Below are 15,862 nucleotides of genomic sequence, written 5' to 3'. Positions count from 1 at the left end.
ATTTTTTATTACCTTTTGTGCATTACTGCCCTTTTTCAAGATGGCGTCTTTGGTCTCATGTGCACTTCTCTTCCTGCTATAAAACTCCACCCCAGCCTTCAGTCTGTGCTAGAGTATTCTGCTTTGCATCCAGCTCCTGATTACTCCCTGGCCTTGCACCTGCACGTGCTCCTGTGAACCTGTGTTGGAGATCCTGCCACTCTGCTCTGAGTTCCTGCTGCATACACCAGTGTTCAGTAATCCTCCTTCATCTGCTGCTCGTGTTACTCCCATCTGCATTTGCTGGACATGTAAGCAGTTTGCTGCTCTGCAAAACCTGAGACTATTAATCAGGCCTCCCTGGTTGAGCTAAGTTATGATTTGAACTTCCTTATAAGCATATCTATCTGTGTCTGGACTTAAGACAAGGATTTATTTGTGTCAAGTATCCTCAAGAATAACTGTGCTTCATAGACTTTCTGCTTGTTTGCATTTTCCTCTGAAGTTTCCTATTGACTGCTAAGCTGCGTTTAATATTTACACCAAGTGTTGTGGACTTGAGTTTCTCTCTGCACCTGTTTGAATGACCGTGTTATAATATAAACTTTACCACTTATAAACTGTGTCCTGTTGTCTTGTTCCACGCAAAGAGTCTCCTGAGTTATCCCCTATAATTATTACAAGCTTTGATGCAAATGACCCATAAGGAGTGGTGGACCTTGGCGGAGCAGCTTAGTATACACTTTTTTGCAAAAAAACGTATCAACTAAATACCTTGTTTTTTCTATCTTTTGACTTAGCACTTGCTTATTACTGTGATTTTTTTTACAACAGAGTATTTTTGACCTCACTGTGCTCTTTTGTGTCTTCAAGTTTCTTGGTGGTGTGTGAACAGGTTCCTACAGACTTGTTCATTGTGCAAGTAGCCCATGTGTTTCTGGTTTTGTAATTGTTCTCTTGTTTCTACAAGACTAGGGAGTCCACCACTCCTTGTGGGTCATTTGCATCAAAGCTGTTCCGTCCAGCATGTCCACATGAAAATTCCCTCTGAACCCTGCTTATACAGGTACTATACAGATGATCAGGTTTTTAAATACATCAGATAGAGATTATATGCATTAGGTATTACTTGCTCTATATGGGTATACCTTGGCGATTGGTGGAGCAGCTTAGTATACATTTTTTTGCAAAAAAAAGTATCAACTAAATACCCTGTTTTTTCCATCTTTTGACTTAGCACTTGCTTATTACTGTGATTTTTTTACAACAGAGTATTTTTGACCTCACTGTGCTCTTTTGTGTCTATAAGTCTATGGTTGTCACTGCCGGATTGCTATGAGCGCTGCCCGCTAGCCGAAAATGCATGCACCAGGGATCGTCTCACCGAACTCCCGCTCTCCTTTTAACATGGGCAAAATGCTACTCAGGCAACACAGGGTGAGGGTAAAACAGTGTGGCAATGCTTTATTTTACCACAAAACAGGCAGATAACACATAGAACAGTCCCAGCAAACATCCCAAGATGGTGCACATTAGAGTCTCGCACTTCCGCTGACTCGCCGGGATAATAGCAGCTGTGACTACAGATCTTCCAGGGTCGCTACCCCACCTGTGGCATGCACAGAGAGGAGGTAACTACAAGCGTAGGAAGATGACAGCCCACTGAGTCCATACAAGCTACAAGTCCAGTGGATCTGAGGATCACAACCTGGCTTCATATTCCAGGGTCGGTTACTCCACCTGTGGCACGCATACAGAGAGGAGGTAACAACAAGTGTAGGAAGATGACAGTCCACCGAGTCCATACAAGGTACAAGGCCAGTTGATCTGAGGATCTAAACCTGGCTTCTCCAAACGTATTCATGGTACAGCGATGGTGTATGGAACAGATCTGTATTCTTTGTGCAAAAAGAAAAAAAAAAAAAGAGCATGAACCGCACATTCCAAAATCATACGTTGATCTAAAGCCGCTAGGCAAAAATTTATATACTGAACATGAGGTTTTCAGTTTAACATTCTGATCAGACTGTATGAAGCCCACTGCCACTTCACGGCAAACCTCGTAGTGGGTCCTACCGCCCTAACGGAGCAGAGCAGTGCGACGACCACGGCCACAGCAGCCATGCACCAGCAGTTCGGACGGCCTGGCTCTCACTGAAGAGCTGGAGGAAGGTGAGTTTAAATGCTCCTTTCATTTTGGTGCTGGTGCTGTGTGGCGGCCATTGTTGCTGTGGCTTTGTGCTGGTGGGACGGCACGGTCTGGAGTCATGGGGGCTCAGTCTCGCAGCATGGGTGCTGTGGGGAAACAGGCCGTCCGCCCTGCTGGTGCATGGCCGCTGCGGTGGTGGTCGCCACACGGCTCCGCTCCGTTAGGGCGGTAGGACCCACTACGAGGTTTTCCGTGAAGTGGCAGTGGGCTTCATACAGTCTGATGAGAATGTTAAACTGAAAACCTCATGTTCAGTATATAAATTTTTGCCTAGCGGCTTTAGATCAACGTATGATTTTGGGATGTGCATTTCATGTTCTTTTTTTTTCTTTTTGCACAAAGCAGATCTGTATTCTTCCAACTGAGGCTGAAAACCCCTAGGTTGTTACATATAGAATGATAGCTCCGTGTCCCTCGTAATGGAGCCATGATGTAAAATGGCTACTGTCCTTTCTCTGGTCCTTTTGAGATGTATGGGTGTCTTGGCAGAATCGCTCTGGCTGTTTCTCTCAGTATCTTTATACAGAGGCATGTAACCTATTTTTAGACTAAACAAGTGGCCCTCATTCAGTATTTACATAAAGGGTAAGAATGCAGATGAGATCAAATAGCATTACTTGATTATTTAAATTATCTGCATAGCTTTTCCCTCTCTGCTTTAGAAGTCAACAAACTGGCTCAATAAAACATGGCATAATTAGCATAACAGCAAACATCACTAGTGATCAAGGATAAGCCACAATAAAAGTCAATATTCCAGGCTTACACTAACAAAAGTCTGTTTTCCTGACCAACCAGAAATCAACACTTGAAAACCAATTTGAAAACCAACATACAGATAACATTCTATTATTCTTCATTTGCTAAAAATAGTTTTCTGGTTAATTAAGATACAATGCTGTATGTTGCTGGGTCGTGTCACACTGGGCCAGTCACTCCGTGACATTTTCATACTAAATAATGGCACAGATCCTCCATACATTATGGTTGCACATATCCCTAGTCTTTATAACGATATTGCCCTCATTCCTACACAGCCTGGCCATTAGAAGCTGCTATTGATCTTTGCAGTAGGTAAGTTTTCCCTGAGTGGTACATATTGGGCCATTTGAAAACGGAGTTTAGCCTAGGACAGTTTGCACTACTAATTAACAGCAGTTACAATTCCAAACTAGGGCAGTCACTATAGGATAAAAACACAAGAATTACCGTATTTTTCGGCATATAAGACGCACCGGACCATAAGACGCACCCCAAATTTGGGGTGAAAATTGCAGAAAAAAAGATTTTTTATAAGATGGGGGTCCGTCTTATTGTCCAAATTTACAGTATCTTACCTGAGGGCTGGTGGTGGCAGAGCAGGGTCACAGGAGGCATGGTGTCGGCAGAGGTGGGGTGAGGCGGTACGGCGTGCACCTGAGCAGGGTCCCTTCCTGCTTAGGTGGGCGACGCCACGGCCTGGTGTCCATGGGAGGGTGGCAGCAGTGGTTACCGGCAGAGGTGTTGGGATGAGGAGGCACAGTGGTGTTGGGATGAGGAGGCACAGTGAGAGGTATGGCGTGAGAGGGGTCCCTTTCCCCGGTGAGGTAATGCAGCAGCCCGGTAATGCAGCAGAGCCGGGTGAATGCTGTTGTTACCGTGGTGGCAGAGGTGTGGAGATGAGGAGGCACAGTGAGCGGGGTCCCTTTCCCCGGTGAGGTGATGCAGCAGCTCCGGTAATGCAGCAGGGCCGGGTGAATCCTGTTGTTATCGGTGCGCGCGGCCATCTTCCTGAAGCCGCGCGTTCGCAGATGGAGCTCTGCTGCCCGGGGTTTCAGGAAAATGGCCGCCGCGATCCCCATCTGCGCACGCGCGGCATCCCGCGGCCATTTTCCTGAAGCCCCGGGCAGCAGAGCTCCATCTGCGAACGCGCGGCCTCAGGAAGATGGCCGCGCGCACCGATAACAACAGGATTCACCCGGCTCTGCTGCATTACCGGGGCTGCAGCATCAACTCACCGGGGAAAGGGACCCCGCTCACTGCGCCTCCTCATCTCCACCGCCACACCTCTGCCGCCGCACCTCTGCCGCCACGGTCCACGGTAAGCCTGCATTGCGCATATAAGACGCACCCCCCATTTTCCCCCCCTTTTTTTGGGGGGAAAAAGTGCGTCTTATATGCCAAAAAATACGGTATACTGTATTTTTCACATACTATCAATTCCTGACACTGGAATGGCTTATAAACTTATGAAGTATCTAATTTGAGGTCTGGGATCTGCCAATATGTGGCTGGTTTTCTGACTGTTTCGGATAACATGATTCATGGTTTTAGTTTTTTTGTCTAGTTTTGCTTAAATATAGGTCAATATTAAATAGTCTCCTGATGAGTCGCCTTTGGTGAGGACGATGAAACCCATAGAAATGAGAGGCTTGGAGAGTGAGTGTGTATACGTCATCTCACTCTATATACTGAACTGTGGAATATATGTTTTTTCTATTAGTCACCTACTGACTAACCTCCAGAGGGTGAATTATGGGTATAGTTTTACATTTGGAAGTAATAAAGTTCAGTTTTATCCTTTTTTCAGCAAACATGAGGAATGACAAGAGACAACCCATTTAAGAAGATTCAATTTTGGTTAAAACTATGCCAACATTATGAACATAAAAAAGGCTTCTCCCCTATGTGATGTCTCTGATGTTTATTAACAGTTGATTTCCAAGTAAAGTATTTCCCACATTAAGAAAATGAAAAAGGCTTCTCTGTGTGTCTGCTCTGATGCCTAATAAGGCATTATTAAATTTGGGGTGCACCTTATGGTCCGGTGCGTCTTATAGTCCGAAAAATAAGGTAATTATATTAGTCCGGCCCTCTAAAACCATCTCAATTTCTCATGCGGCCCCATGGCAAAATTAATTGCCCACCCCTGGGATAAAGGCTTCTCCTCTTTGTGAGTTATCTGGTGACTAACAAGATTACATTTCTGGTTAAAACATTTCCCACATTCTGAACAGGAAAAAGGCTTCTCCTGTGTGTGAGTTCTATGGTGCCTAACCAAATCTGATTTCTGGTTAAAACATTTCCCACATTCTGAACAGGAAAAAGGCTTCTCCCCTGTGTGAGTTTTATGGTGACTAACCAAATTTGATTTCCGGTTAAAACATTTCCCACATTCTGAACATGAAAAAGGCTTCTCCCCTGTGTGGGTTCTCTGGTGAGAAACAAGAAGCCATTTCTGGTTAAAACCTTTCCCACATTCTGAACAGGAAAAAGGCTTCTCCCCTGTGTGAGTTCTATGGTGTTTAACCAAATTTGATTTCTGGTTAAAACATTTCCCACATTCTGAACATGAAAAACGCTTCTCCTCTTTTTGAGTTCTCTGGTGACTAACAAGATCCCATTTCTGGTTAAAACATTTCCCACATTCTGAACAGGATAAAGCAGACCTGAGCAAGATGCGGCCCGCGGGCCGTATCCGGCCCGCCTGATGGTTTTAAACAGCCCGCCAGCTAGCTGTCACTTCTGACAGCCGCCCCCGGCACCACTCGGCCAGCCGCGAGCTCATCCACACGCTGTCGGAACTGTATGCGCTTGCAGCGCATACAGTTCCTCCAGAGTCCAGGGTCAGGATGTGATTGACACAGCATCAGGAGCCATTGGCTCCCGGCTGTGTCAATCATTCTTGTGACCGGAGGCAGCATTATGCCACCAGTCACAAGAGGCAGAGCCGGGTTGATCACCTGTTTATCGTCGGCGGCGGCCATCTTCTTGAAGCCGCGCGTGCGCAGATGGAGTGCTGTGCTTCACGGGGCTTCAGGAAAATGGCCGCCGTAGGCCGCACATGCGCAGATGGACGTCGCGGCGGCCATTTTCCTGAAGCCGAGTTTGCAGATTTAGATCTCGGCGTCAGGAAAATGGCCGCCGCGATCTCCATCTGCGCACGCGCGGCCATTTTCCTGAAGCCCCGCGAAGCTGAGCACTCCATCTGCGCACGCGCGGCCTCGGGAAGATGGCCTCCGCCACCGATATTCAACCCGGCTCTGCTGCTCACATTGAATTCCGGGCCGCTGCGTCACCTCACCAGTGGAAGGGACCCTGCGCACGCCATGCCGCACCTCTGCCGTCGCCACACCACTGCTGCAACCCCCCCATGGACACCAGGCCGTGGCGTCGCCCACCTAAGCAGGAAGGGACCCTGCTCAGGTGCACGCCACACCGCATCACCCCACCTCTGCCGACACCATACCTCCTGTGACCCTGCTCTGCCACCGCCAGCCCTCAGGTAAGGCCTCTTTCACACTAGCGTTGTTCTGTAGAAAAGAATACCTCCTGCAAAATTGCTTGCAGGATGCGTTTTTTCTCCATAGACTTGAATTAGCGACGCAGTGCGACACGTCGCAACCGTCATGCGACGGTTGCGTCGTGTTGCGTCGGACCGTCGGCACAAAAAAACGTTACATGTAACTTTTTTGTGCGTCGTGAGCATCGTGAACTCCACCCCCGCCTCCCCGCACATCACAATGGGGCAGCATATGTGATGTAAAACAGCATCCGTTGCCCCCATTGTGCGGCGCTTCCACACTGTGCTTCGGTGCGCTGCAACGTCGCATAGCGACGTGCAGTGCACGACACTAGTGTGAAAGTAGCCTAAGATACTGTAAATTCAGACAATAATAAGGACCCCCATCTTATAAAAAATCTTTTTTCTGCAATATTCACCCCAAATTTGGGGTGCACCTTATGGTCCGGTGCGTCTTATAGTCCGAAAAATAAGGTAATTATATTAGTCCGGCCCTCTAAAACCATCTCAATTTCTCATGCGGCCCCATGGCAAAATTAATTGCCCACCCCTGGGATAAAGGCTTCTCCTCTTTGTGAGTTATCTGGTGACTAACAAGATTACATTTCTGGATAAAACATTTCCCACATTCTGAACAGGAAAAAGGCTTCTCCTGTGTGTGAGTTCTATGGTGCCTAACCAAATCTGATTTCTGGTTAAAATATTTCCCACATTCTGAACAGGAAAAAGGCTTCTCCCCTGTGTGAGTTTTATGGTGACTAACCAAATTTGATTTCCGGTTAAAACATTTCCCACATTCTGAACATGAAAAAGGCTTTTCCCCTGTGTGGGTTCTCTGGTGAGCAACAAGAAGCCATTTCTGGTTAAAACCTTTCCCACATTCTGAACAGGAAAAAGGCTTCTCCCCTGTGTGAGTTCTATGGTGTTTAACCAAATTTGATTTCTGGTTAAAACATTTCCCACATTCTGAACATGAAAAAGGCTTCTCCCCTGTGTGAGTTCTCTGGTGACTAACAAGATTCCATTTTTGGTTAAAACCTTTCCCACATTCTGAACAGGAAAATGACTTATTTGCTTTAGAAGCAGATTGTCTTTTAATACCTCGTTTATGACTTTGATTTTCCTTAGTAGTTAGCAATGAATCAGAAGATGGGACCTGTTTCACAGGACCAGATGACAGATCTTTGCTGTGAATGGATGATGATATATCTGGAGTAATGGCATTCCCTTCAGTTGTATCTTGTAGGATCTCAAGATCATCAGATTTAAAAAATGAAGATGTCAACTGTCCCTCTGATCTCCTGGTACAGTCATCTGCTAAGATTAAAAAAAAAAAATTTTTTATAAAATATCCTTGAGTTTTATATTTTTGAACATTTCAACTTAAACCATCCATAAAAATGGCAAGCTATGTAAAAACTTTAATTATTTACCAAACAATGACTGTTCACAGTCTAATAGAAAACCTTGTTGGATGAACCAGTAGTGTGTGGTGTTCAACTGTTTGTTCATTCTGCCTCCCAAATATTGAATAAAAAGAATCAATCAATGTTATGTAGGCAAAAATAATACCAATTCTCATCTCACAAAAAAACAAGTCCCCTGTCAGGTCCATCATCGATCAATGGATAAAAAGAGGTTAGAATATAGCACGGAGAGTCTCCCAATAATTAAAACGTAACTTTTAATCACTAAGATAAAATGGACAAACTAACATGACAAAATTATCACATGTGAATAAGGTGCTCATGCAAACCAGTGCTCAAGATAAAAATTGGTTTGGTCTCACCAAAGGGAACGACAAACGTCCACAGCAGGTTCCTCCTGTTGCCTTCTCTAAATAGGAGGGGAGGAAAGAGGGAGGGGGTATAGGGCTTTACTAAACTCCCTGTCGTGCCCCTTGTATTGCTCCTGTCCTAACAAGGACAGGCCCCAAGTATACCCTGCTAGGGACAACAACCATCCACTACATATAATATATAAGTCTCCATACGTGTTTCCTCCCCAGTCACGGGAATTCATCAGGGGAGTTCATTTAAAGCCAATGGGACATAAAGTATGCAAAAAATTAAAGTGTCCGTCATCTAAGTAACCCTGCAGTGCCAGGATACCCATCAATGGGTGTGACAATTTGTGTCACTGCCTATGGGTAGTTATGAATCCCTGTGACTGGGGAGGAAACGCGTAGGGAGACCTATATATTAGATGTCGTGGATGGTGGTTGTCCCTAGCAGGGTATACTTGGGGCCTGTCCTTGTTAGGACAGGGGCAATACAAGGGGCACGACAGGGAGTTTAGTAAAGCCCTATACCCCCCTCCCTCTCTTTCCTCCCCTCCTATTTAGAGAAGGCAACAGGAGGAATCTGCTGTGGACATTCGTCTGTTCCCATTGGTGAGATCAAACCAATTTTTATCTTGAGCACTGGTTTGCATGAGCACCTTATTCACATGGGTTAATTGTGTCATGTTAGTTTGTCCGTTTTATCTTAGTGATTAAAAGTTACGTTTTAATTATTGGGAGACTCTCCGTGCTATATTCTACTGATATGCCTGAGGGTATTGTATAGGTGTGACCCATCTCACAGTTTTGCTAGCTTTGAAAAACAGGTTCCCACACTATTAGTAGCTCAAAGGCTGTTGAAAAGCAACAGAGTTTCTATAAACCAATCCAGCAAAATCCGCTCTCCCTTCTGAGTCTTGCAGTGTGTTCAAACAACATTTAGGATCCCTGTATTTAGCAATATTATAGTGAGAAGAATCCACTTACTCTGCGGTGTGTGTCTCCTGGAGCACAATCTGGGCACTATGTTGTGGGTAATAAAATGGCAAATGTGTAATTTTCACATCCACTTCGTGCTAATTTCCAGAAAGTGGATGTGGATTCAAAATATTCACTCCTCCGACACACATGGTCAAAATTGTTGGTACCCCTCGTTTAATGACAGAAAACCCCACAATGGTCTCAGAAATAACTTGAATCTGACAAAAGTAATAAATCAAAATCTATGAAAATGAACAAATAAAAGTAAGACATTGCTTTCCAACTATGCTTCCACATAATTAAAAAAAAAAATAAAACTCCGGAAATAGGCCTGGACAGAAATGATGATACCCTTAACTTAACCGCTTCATGACCGCCAACGGTAGATAAGCTTCAGCGCTGCACAAAGCCCTGCTAGCGCCAACGTTTATCTACCGTTTGTCTACGGTCGGCGGTTTTGTGCTCATCAGGACCCCCACAAACCTTATAACGCGGGGATTCTGGCGCACAACACTTACTGTGACCCCTGACCTCATTGAGACTTGATTGGTTCAGGTCGTGATGACGTCAGCGTCACACCAGCGAATGAGACAAATCACTAAGAAAGTGTGTTGTAGCAATTAACTTTACGGGCGATCTGCCTCATAAAAACGCTGTTTCTCCTCAGATCTCCTGTCAGTGAGAGATTAGAGGAGAATCAGTGTTACAAGTGCTGCTGGCAACAGCTGAGTCAGTCAGCGATCTTGTTATAAAGTAAAAAAAACAGATAAGGCAGGTTAGGGTTAGGGTACCGTCACACTAGGCGATATCGCCAGCAATCCGTGACGTTGCAGCGACCTGGATAGCGATATCGCTGAATTTGACACGCAGCAGCGATCTGGATCCCGCTGTGAAATTGCTGGTCGCTGCTAGAAGGTCTGCACTTTATTTGGTCGCTAGGTCGCCGTGTATCGCCGTGTTTGACAGCAAAAGCAAGGATACCAGCGATATTTTACACTGGTAACCAGGGTAAACATCGGGTTACTAAGCGCAGGGCCGCGCTTAGTAACCCGATGTTTACCCTGGTTACCAGCGTAAAAGTTAAAAAAACAAACAGTACATACTCACCTGCGCGTCCCCCAGCCTCTGCTTCCTGACACTGACTGAGCGCCGGCCCTAAACTGAAAGTGAAAGCACAGCGGTGACGTCACCGCTGTGCTGTTAGGGCCGGAGCTCAGTCAGTATCAGGAAGCAGACGCCGGGGGACGCGCAGGTGAGTATGTGCTGTTTGTTTTTTTAACTTTTACGCTGGTAACCAGGGTAAACATCGGGTTACTAAGCGCGGCCCTGCGCTTAGCAACCCGATGCTTACCCTGGTTACCCGGGGACCTCGGCATCGTTGGTCGCTGGAGAGCGGTCTGTGTGACAGCTCTCCAGCGACCAAACAGCGACGCTGCAGCGATCGGCATCGCTGTCGCTATCGCTGCAGCGTCGCTTAATGTGACGGTACCTTTAGTGCTATAGTTAGGGTTAGTGTTGGGGCTAAAGTTAGGCTTTATTCTAAAGTTAGGGTTAGGCTAAAGAATTTTCTATAAAAGTGTTTTCTATTTCCGAAAAAAAACAAAAAAACAAATAAAATGGCCCATCAGTATTAGGCCGGGGTCACACATGCGAGTTTTACGGACGTAAGAGCGCAGAAACTACGTCCGTAAAACTCGCATTATATACGGCACAATTATTCTCAATGGGGCTGCTCCTATTAGCCGTATATTACGGTTCAGTATTATACGTCTTTCTACGGCCGTACAAAATCGCAGCATGCTGCGTTTGTCAGCGTACTGCGCAAAAAAATCGCCAATGAAAGTCTATGGGGGCGTGAAAAATACGGATTACACACGGACCAGCAGTGTGACTTGCGAGAAATACGCACCGGTGTTAGTGAAAAGTCGGTAATTCAATTGCCGGCTTTTCATTTCTCCTGCACAAACCCAACAGGATATGAGACATGGTTTACATACAGTAAACCATCTCATATCCCCTTTTTTTTTGCATATTCCACATTACTAATGTTAGTAGTGTGTATGTGCAAAATTTCTGCGCTGTAGCTGCTGAAATAAAGGGTTAAATGGCAGAAAAAATTGGCGTGGGCTCCCGCGCAATTTTCTCCGCCAGAATGGTAAAGCCAGTGACTGAGGGCAGATATTAATAGCCTAGAGGGGGTCCATGGTTATTGCCCCCCCCTGGCTACAAACATCTGCCCCCAGCCACCCCAGAAAAGGCACATCTGGAAGATGCGCCTATTCTGGCACTTGGCCACTCTCTTCCCACTCCCTGTAGCGGTGGGCTATGGGGTAATGAAGGGTTAATGCCACCTTGCTATTGTAAGGTGACATTAAGCCAGATTAATAATGGAGAGGCGTCAATTATGACACCTATCCATTATTAATCCAATTGTAGGAAAGGGTTAAAAAACACACACACATGATTTAAAAGTAGTTTAATGAAATAAACACAGCGGTTGTTGTAATAATTTATTGCTCTCTCAATCCATCAGCAACACCCTCGCTTGGCAAAATAATAACCGCACAAGATACATACCTTCTGCTGTCAGATCAGGTCCCACGAAGTAATCCATCTGAAGGGGTTAACTAATATTACAGGCAGGAGCCCTGCTAATGCAGCGGTGTGCTCCGTGCCTGTAATCCCCGGCGAATGAATGAAATGTAGGTCATTGACCTACATTTCCTTCAGTCGCGGTGATGCGCCCTCTGGTGGATGTTCTCATGAACTGCAGCCTGGGAACTTTTTCCCACGCTCCAGGTCATATGAGGACATCCACCAGGGGGCGCATCACCGCGACTGAAGGAAATGTAGGTCAATGACCAAGGAAATGTAGGTCAATGACCTACATTTCATTCATTCGCCGGGGATTACAAGCACGGAGCACCGCTGCATTATTGCAGGGCTCCTGTCTGTAATATTAGTTAACCCCTTCAGATGGATTACATCGTGGGACCTGATCTGACAGCAGAAGGTATGTATCTTGTGCGTTTATTATTTTTCCAAGCGAGGGTGTTCCTGATGGACTGAGAGTACAATAAATTATTACAACAACCGCTGTGTTTATTTCATTAAAATACTTTTAAATCATGTGTGTGTGTTTTTTAACCCTTTCCTACAATTGGATTAATAATGGATAGGTGACATAATTGACGCCTCTCCATTATTAATCTGGCTTAATGTCACCTTACAATAGCAAGGTGGCATTAACCCTTCATTACCCCATATCCCACCGCTACAGGGAGTGGGAAGAGAGTGGCCAAGTGCCAGAATAGGTGCATCTTCCAGATGTGCCTTTTCTGGGGTGGCTGGGGGCAGATGTTTTTAGCCACGGGGGGGCCAATAACCATGGACCCTCTCCTGGCTATTAATATCTGCCCTCAGTCACTGGCTTTACCATTCTGGCGGAGAAAATTGCGCGGGAGCCCACGCCAATTTTTTCCGCCATTTAACCCTTTATTTCAGCAGCTACAGCGCTGAAATTTTGCACATACACACTACTAACATTAGTAGTGTGGAATATGCAAAAAAAAAGGGGATATGAGATGGTTTACTGTATGTAAACCATGTCTCATATCCTGTCGGGTTTGTGCAGGAGAAATGAAAAGCCGGCAATTGAATTACCGGCTTTTCACAGATATCGCGCTGATTGAAATCTAAATACAGAATATATATATATATGTGTCTCAATGACATATATATATATATATACACTGTATATATGTTTTCCCTAACATTTGAGCACATAAATCCATTAGATGTCGGTTTTGCAAGCCTGCGCGAAAATCTCGCAGTACGGATGCCATACGGATTACATACGGAGGATGCCATGCGCAAAATACGCTGACACACCCTGACTACGGATCAGTATTTTGGGAACATTTCTCCGTATTACGGCCGTAGTACGGACGTATAATACGTGGCGTATTGTCTTACGCCAAGTGTGACCCCAGCCTTATAGTGTAGAGGAGGCTTATGCACTTTTATGTTATGACAGCGAAGATATCGCAGTGCCGGATGGGGATGTGGATTTCGAGGGCTTTAGTAGCAGCGACAGTGATAGCTCAGAAATGAGCAGTGATTCTGCTCCATCCTCACACACAAGGACCAGTACAACAAGGACAAATAGCGCTTCTGGAGAAATGTCTCCTACTCAGGGAACAATGCCCAGTACTAGCGTTGTCCCTAGTGCTCGTGAATTGGCGCACACCAATGTCCAAAGGGCTTTGCCTCTTGATGTAGCATTTCCCAGATGGGAGGATTCGGATTCGGCTTCTCCAGTCATCCCTAATTGTATTGCCATTCCTGGTATAAATGTGGAGGTGGAAAATTTTGGACCAATCAATTATTTTTAATTTGTTTGACAGATAGCTTGCTAGAGCATATTGTCCTACAAACAAATTTATGTGTGTCCCAATTCATCAGCCAGAATCCATGGCAATCATGGTAATACGGCCGGACTACACCACCGATAAAGCAGCCACAGCCGGTGACTGAGAAGAATCTGTGACTTCTCTGCATTTAGTGGTCACTACTCACCTGGGTAGTCATATGTGGGAATCTCCTCTTTACACCACTCATCCCCCCTCACATATGTCTCTGTAGTATTAACATGGGTCAGATCTTCACCCTGAAACAAATATTGTAAAAGTCACCGACAGATGGAGAAGTCCCATCTATGATCAGCTCTAATCCTGCCATCTCCACCGTTCTCATTACACAAGTATAAAACATATAATACTGGGGGATAAAACAAGACTGAGCACAAGACCTTCACCGGCGTCTACACATCATAGGGGAGATCTCCTGACACCTTCTCTCCGTCTACCTGATGGTCCTGAGGAGCATTGGGATCTTCTTGGTTACAGTCCTGTGGAAGAAGAGGACGGGGACATCTCTCTGGTGTTGTCCTCTTACTGGATAGATCTGGAGGAAACACATACAGGGACTGAATTCATTCTTTACATACAGATAATTATAAGCCGTGTGTATTTAGTCCTGTCTATTACCTGGAGATGTGAGGGTCTGGGGAACCTCCATTATGACGTCCTTGTACAGATCTCTGTGTCCTTCTAAATACTCCCACTCCTCCATGGAGAAATAGACAGCGACATCCTGACACCGTATAGGAACCTGACACATACAATGATACCGTCATCCCCCCGATCCCTTCATAGTGTTACTGTATAATGTCCCAGCATTCCCAGCAGTGTCACCTCTCCAGTCAGCAGCTCGATCATCTTGTAGATGAGTTCTAGGATCTTCTGGTCATTGATGTCCTCATGGATCAGGGGGTGAGGTGGAGGCCCCGTGATTGGGCTCAGGGGTCTTCCCCATCCCTCAGACACAGGATCCTGACAGCGATCACTAGAGGTCTTCACCACTGTGTAATCCTGGTAATGGAGAGACACATTAATAAATCTCACTACAGACATTTCCAGAGTCCTCTCCTCTCCAGTTCTGTCCATCTGTTATTCCCATAGATAAGAATGATGTAATGTGACGTCATCAGAATCTCTCACCTCTCCAGTAAGCCGGAAGAGGATCTCTAGGGTGAGGTGTAATATCCTCTCCGCCATCTTGTCTCTGTCCATATCCATCTGTGATGGGTAAATCAGGAAAATTTTCTTTTGTAGAAGATCTTCACTGCGAGGATCCGATATTGTAGAGACCTGAATGAGAAGATGAGCCGATGGAACATCATAAGAATCCTGTAATAATACAATTACTGGAGATAATAAGGAAAACATATGAGGAGATTTATTACTTTACAGTATTTAGTTTCCTTCTTTACATCTACTAATAAATCCTATATATTTAGGCCACAGACAACAAGCAGTTTCCTCCTCGGAGTCGGCAGCTGAATACGTTCCTCATAGACTCATCTTCCATAACGCTAATTCTCGACTCATTTACCGACCCTGGAATCGGCATTAGCAATACTGCAGGAGATATTCATTACACGCGACAGGAGAAATAACTACTTCATGGTGAGGACGACATCTTCATCTTCTACTACGGCTCTAGAGACATATTTGGCCAGAGTCGGTCACTGACTCCATCACCGCCGGCCGTCTATATGAAGGTTTCCCGTCTTCCCCGCACTGGAATCTTCTATCACGTTAGATCTCAGCTCTGATTCACACACAGAAGTTTGAGGCTTTTAGAAAAGCTTTTTTGTTTCCACAATCAACGAGGACAGAAATGATCTGATCCCAAAGTCTCCATGTACAGTGATTTATGGGGTTTATTTCTGGCCTTAGGCTTTCCTATATTACAAGAAAAACACCAGAAAAACAGATATTGAAATGTTTCTAAAGAAAATTGGCTCCAACAATTCTTGGAAAAAGAAAAAAAACATGAAAAAAGCAGAAGACACATTTTATAATTTTTAACTTGTTAAACATTTATTAAAAAATTAATCTTTTTGTTCACCAGCACATAGATGTGCACCGCAGGGCAGGGACGGCACAGATGAGGCTTCAATAAAAACCCTGGCAGTTTAACCACTTGCTGCTGTGAAAAGCAAACATGGCATCTAAAAAGGTGACAGAGTTTGGCTGAATGCCCCCCGCCCCCAAGTACTCGACAG

The 15,862-nt window shown here is 45.2% G+C and overlaps 1 protein-coding gene across 1 annotated transcript; it reads right to left on the bottom strand.

The window, feature by feature from the left end:
• Positions 1-6,898: 6,898 nt before the first annotated feature.
• Positions 6,899-15,068, bottom strand: LOC143766843 (gastrula zinc finger protein XlCGF66.1-like). Its single transcript, XM_077254828.1, has 6 exons — positions 14,793-15,068; positions 14,487-14,663; positions 14,280-14,403; positions 14,099-14,196; positions 13,810-13,900; positions 6,899-7,784 (listed from the first exon to the last, which is right to left on the bottom strand). Exons 1-6 carry the CDS (start codon positions 15,018-15,020, stop codon positions 6,967-6,969), a joined length of 1,536 nt encoding a protein of 511 aa, XP_077110943.1. The 5' UTR covers positions 15,021-15,068; the 3' UTR covers positions 6,899-6,966.
• Between the last annotated feature and the right edge of the window lie 794 nt (positions 15,069-15,862).

The sequence above is a fragment of the Ranitomeya variabilis genome, chromosome 4, assembly GCF_051348905.1.
Source record: "Ranitomeya variabilis isolate aRanVar5 chromosome 4, aRanVar5.hap1, whole genome shotgun sequence".
Lineage (NCBI taxonomy): Eukaryota > Metazoa > Chordata > Amphibia > Anura > Dendrobatidae > Ranitomeya > Ranitomeya variabilis.
This window is presented reverse-complemented; position numbering and strand designations above follow the sequence as displayed.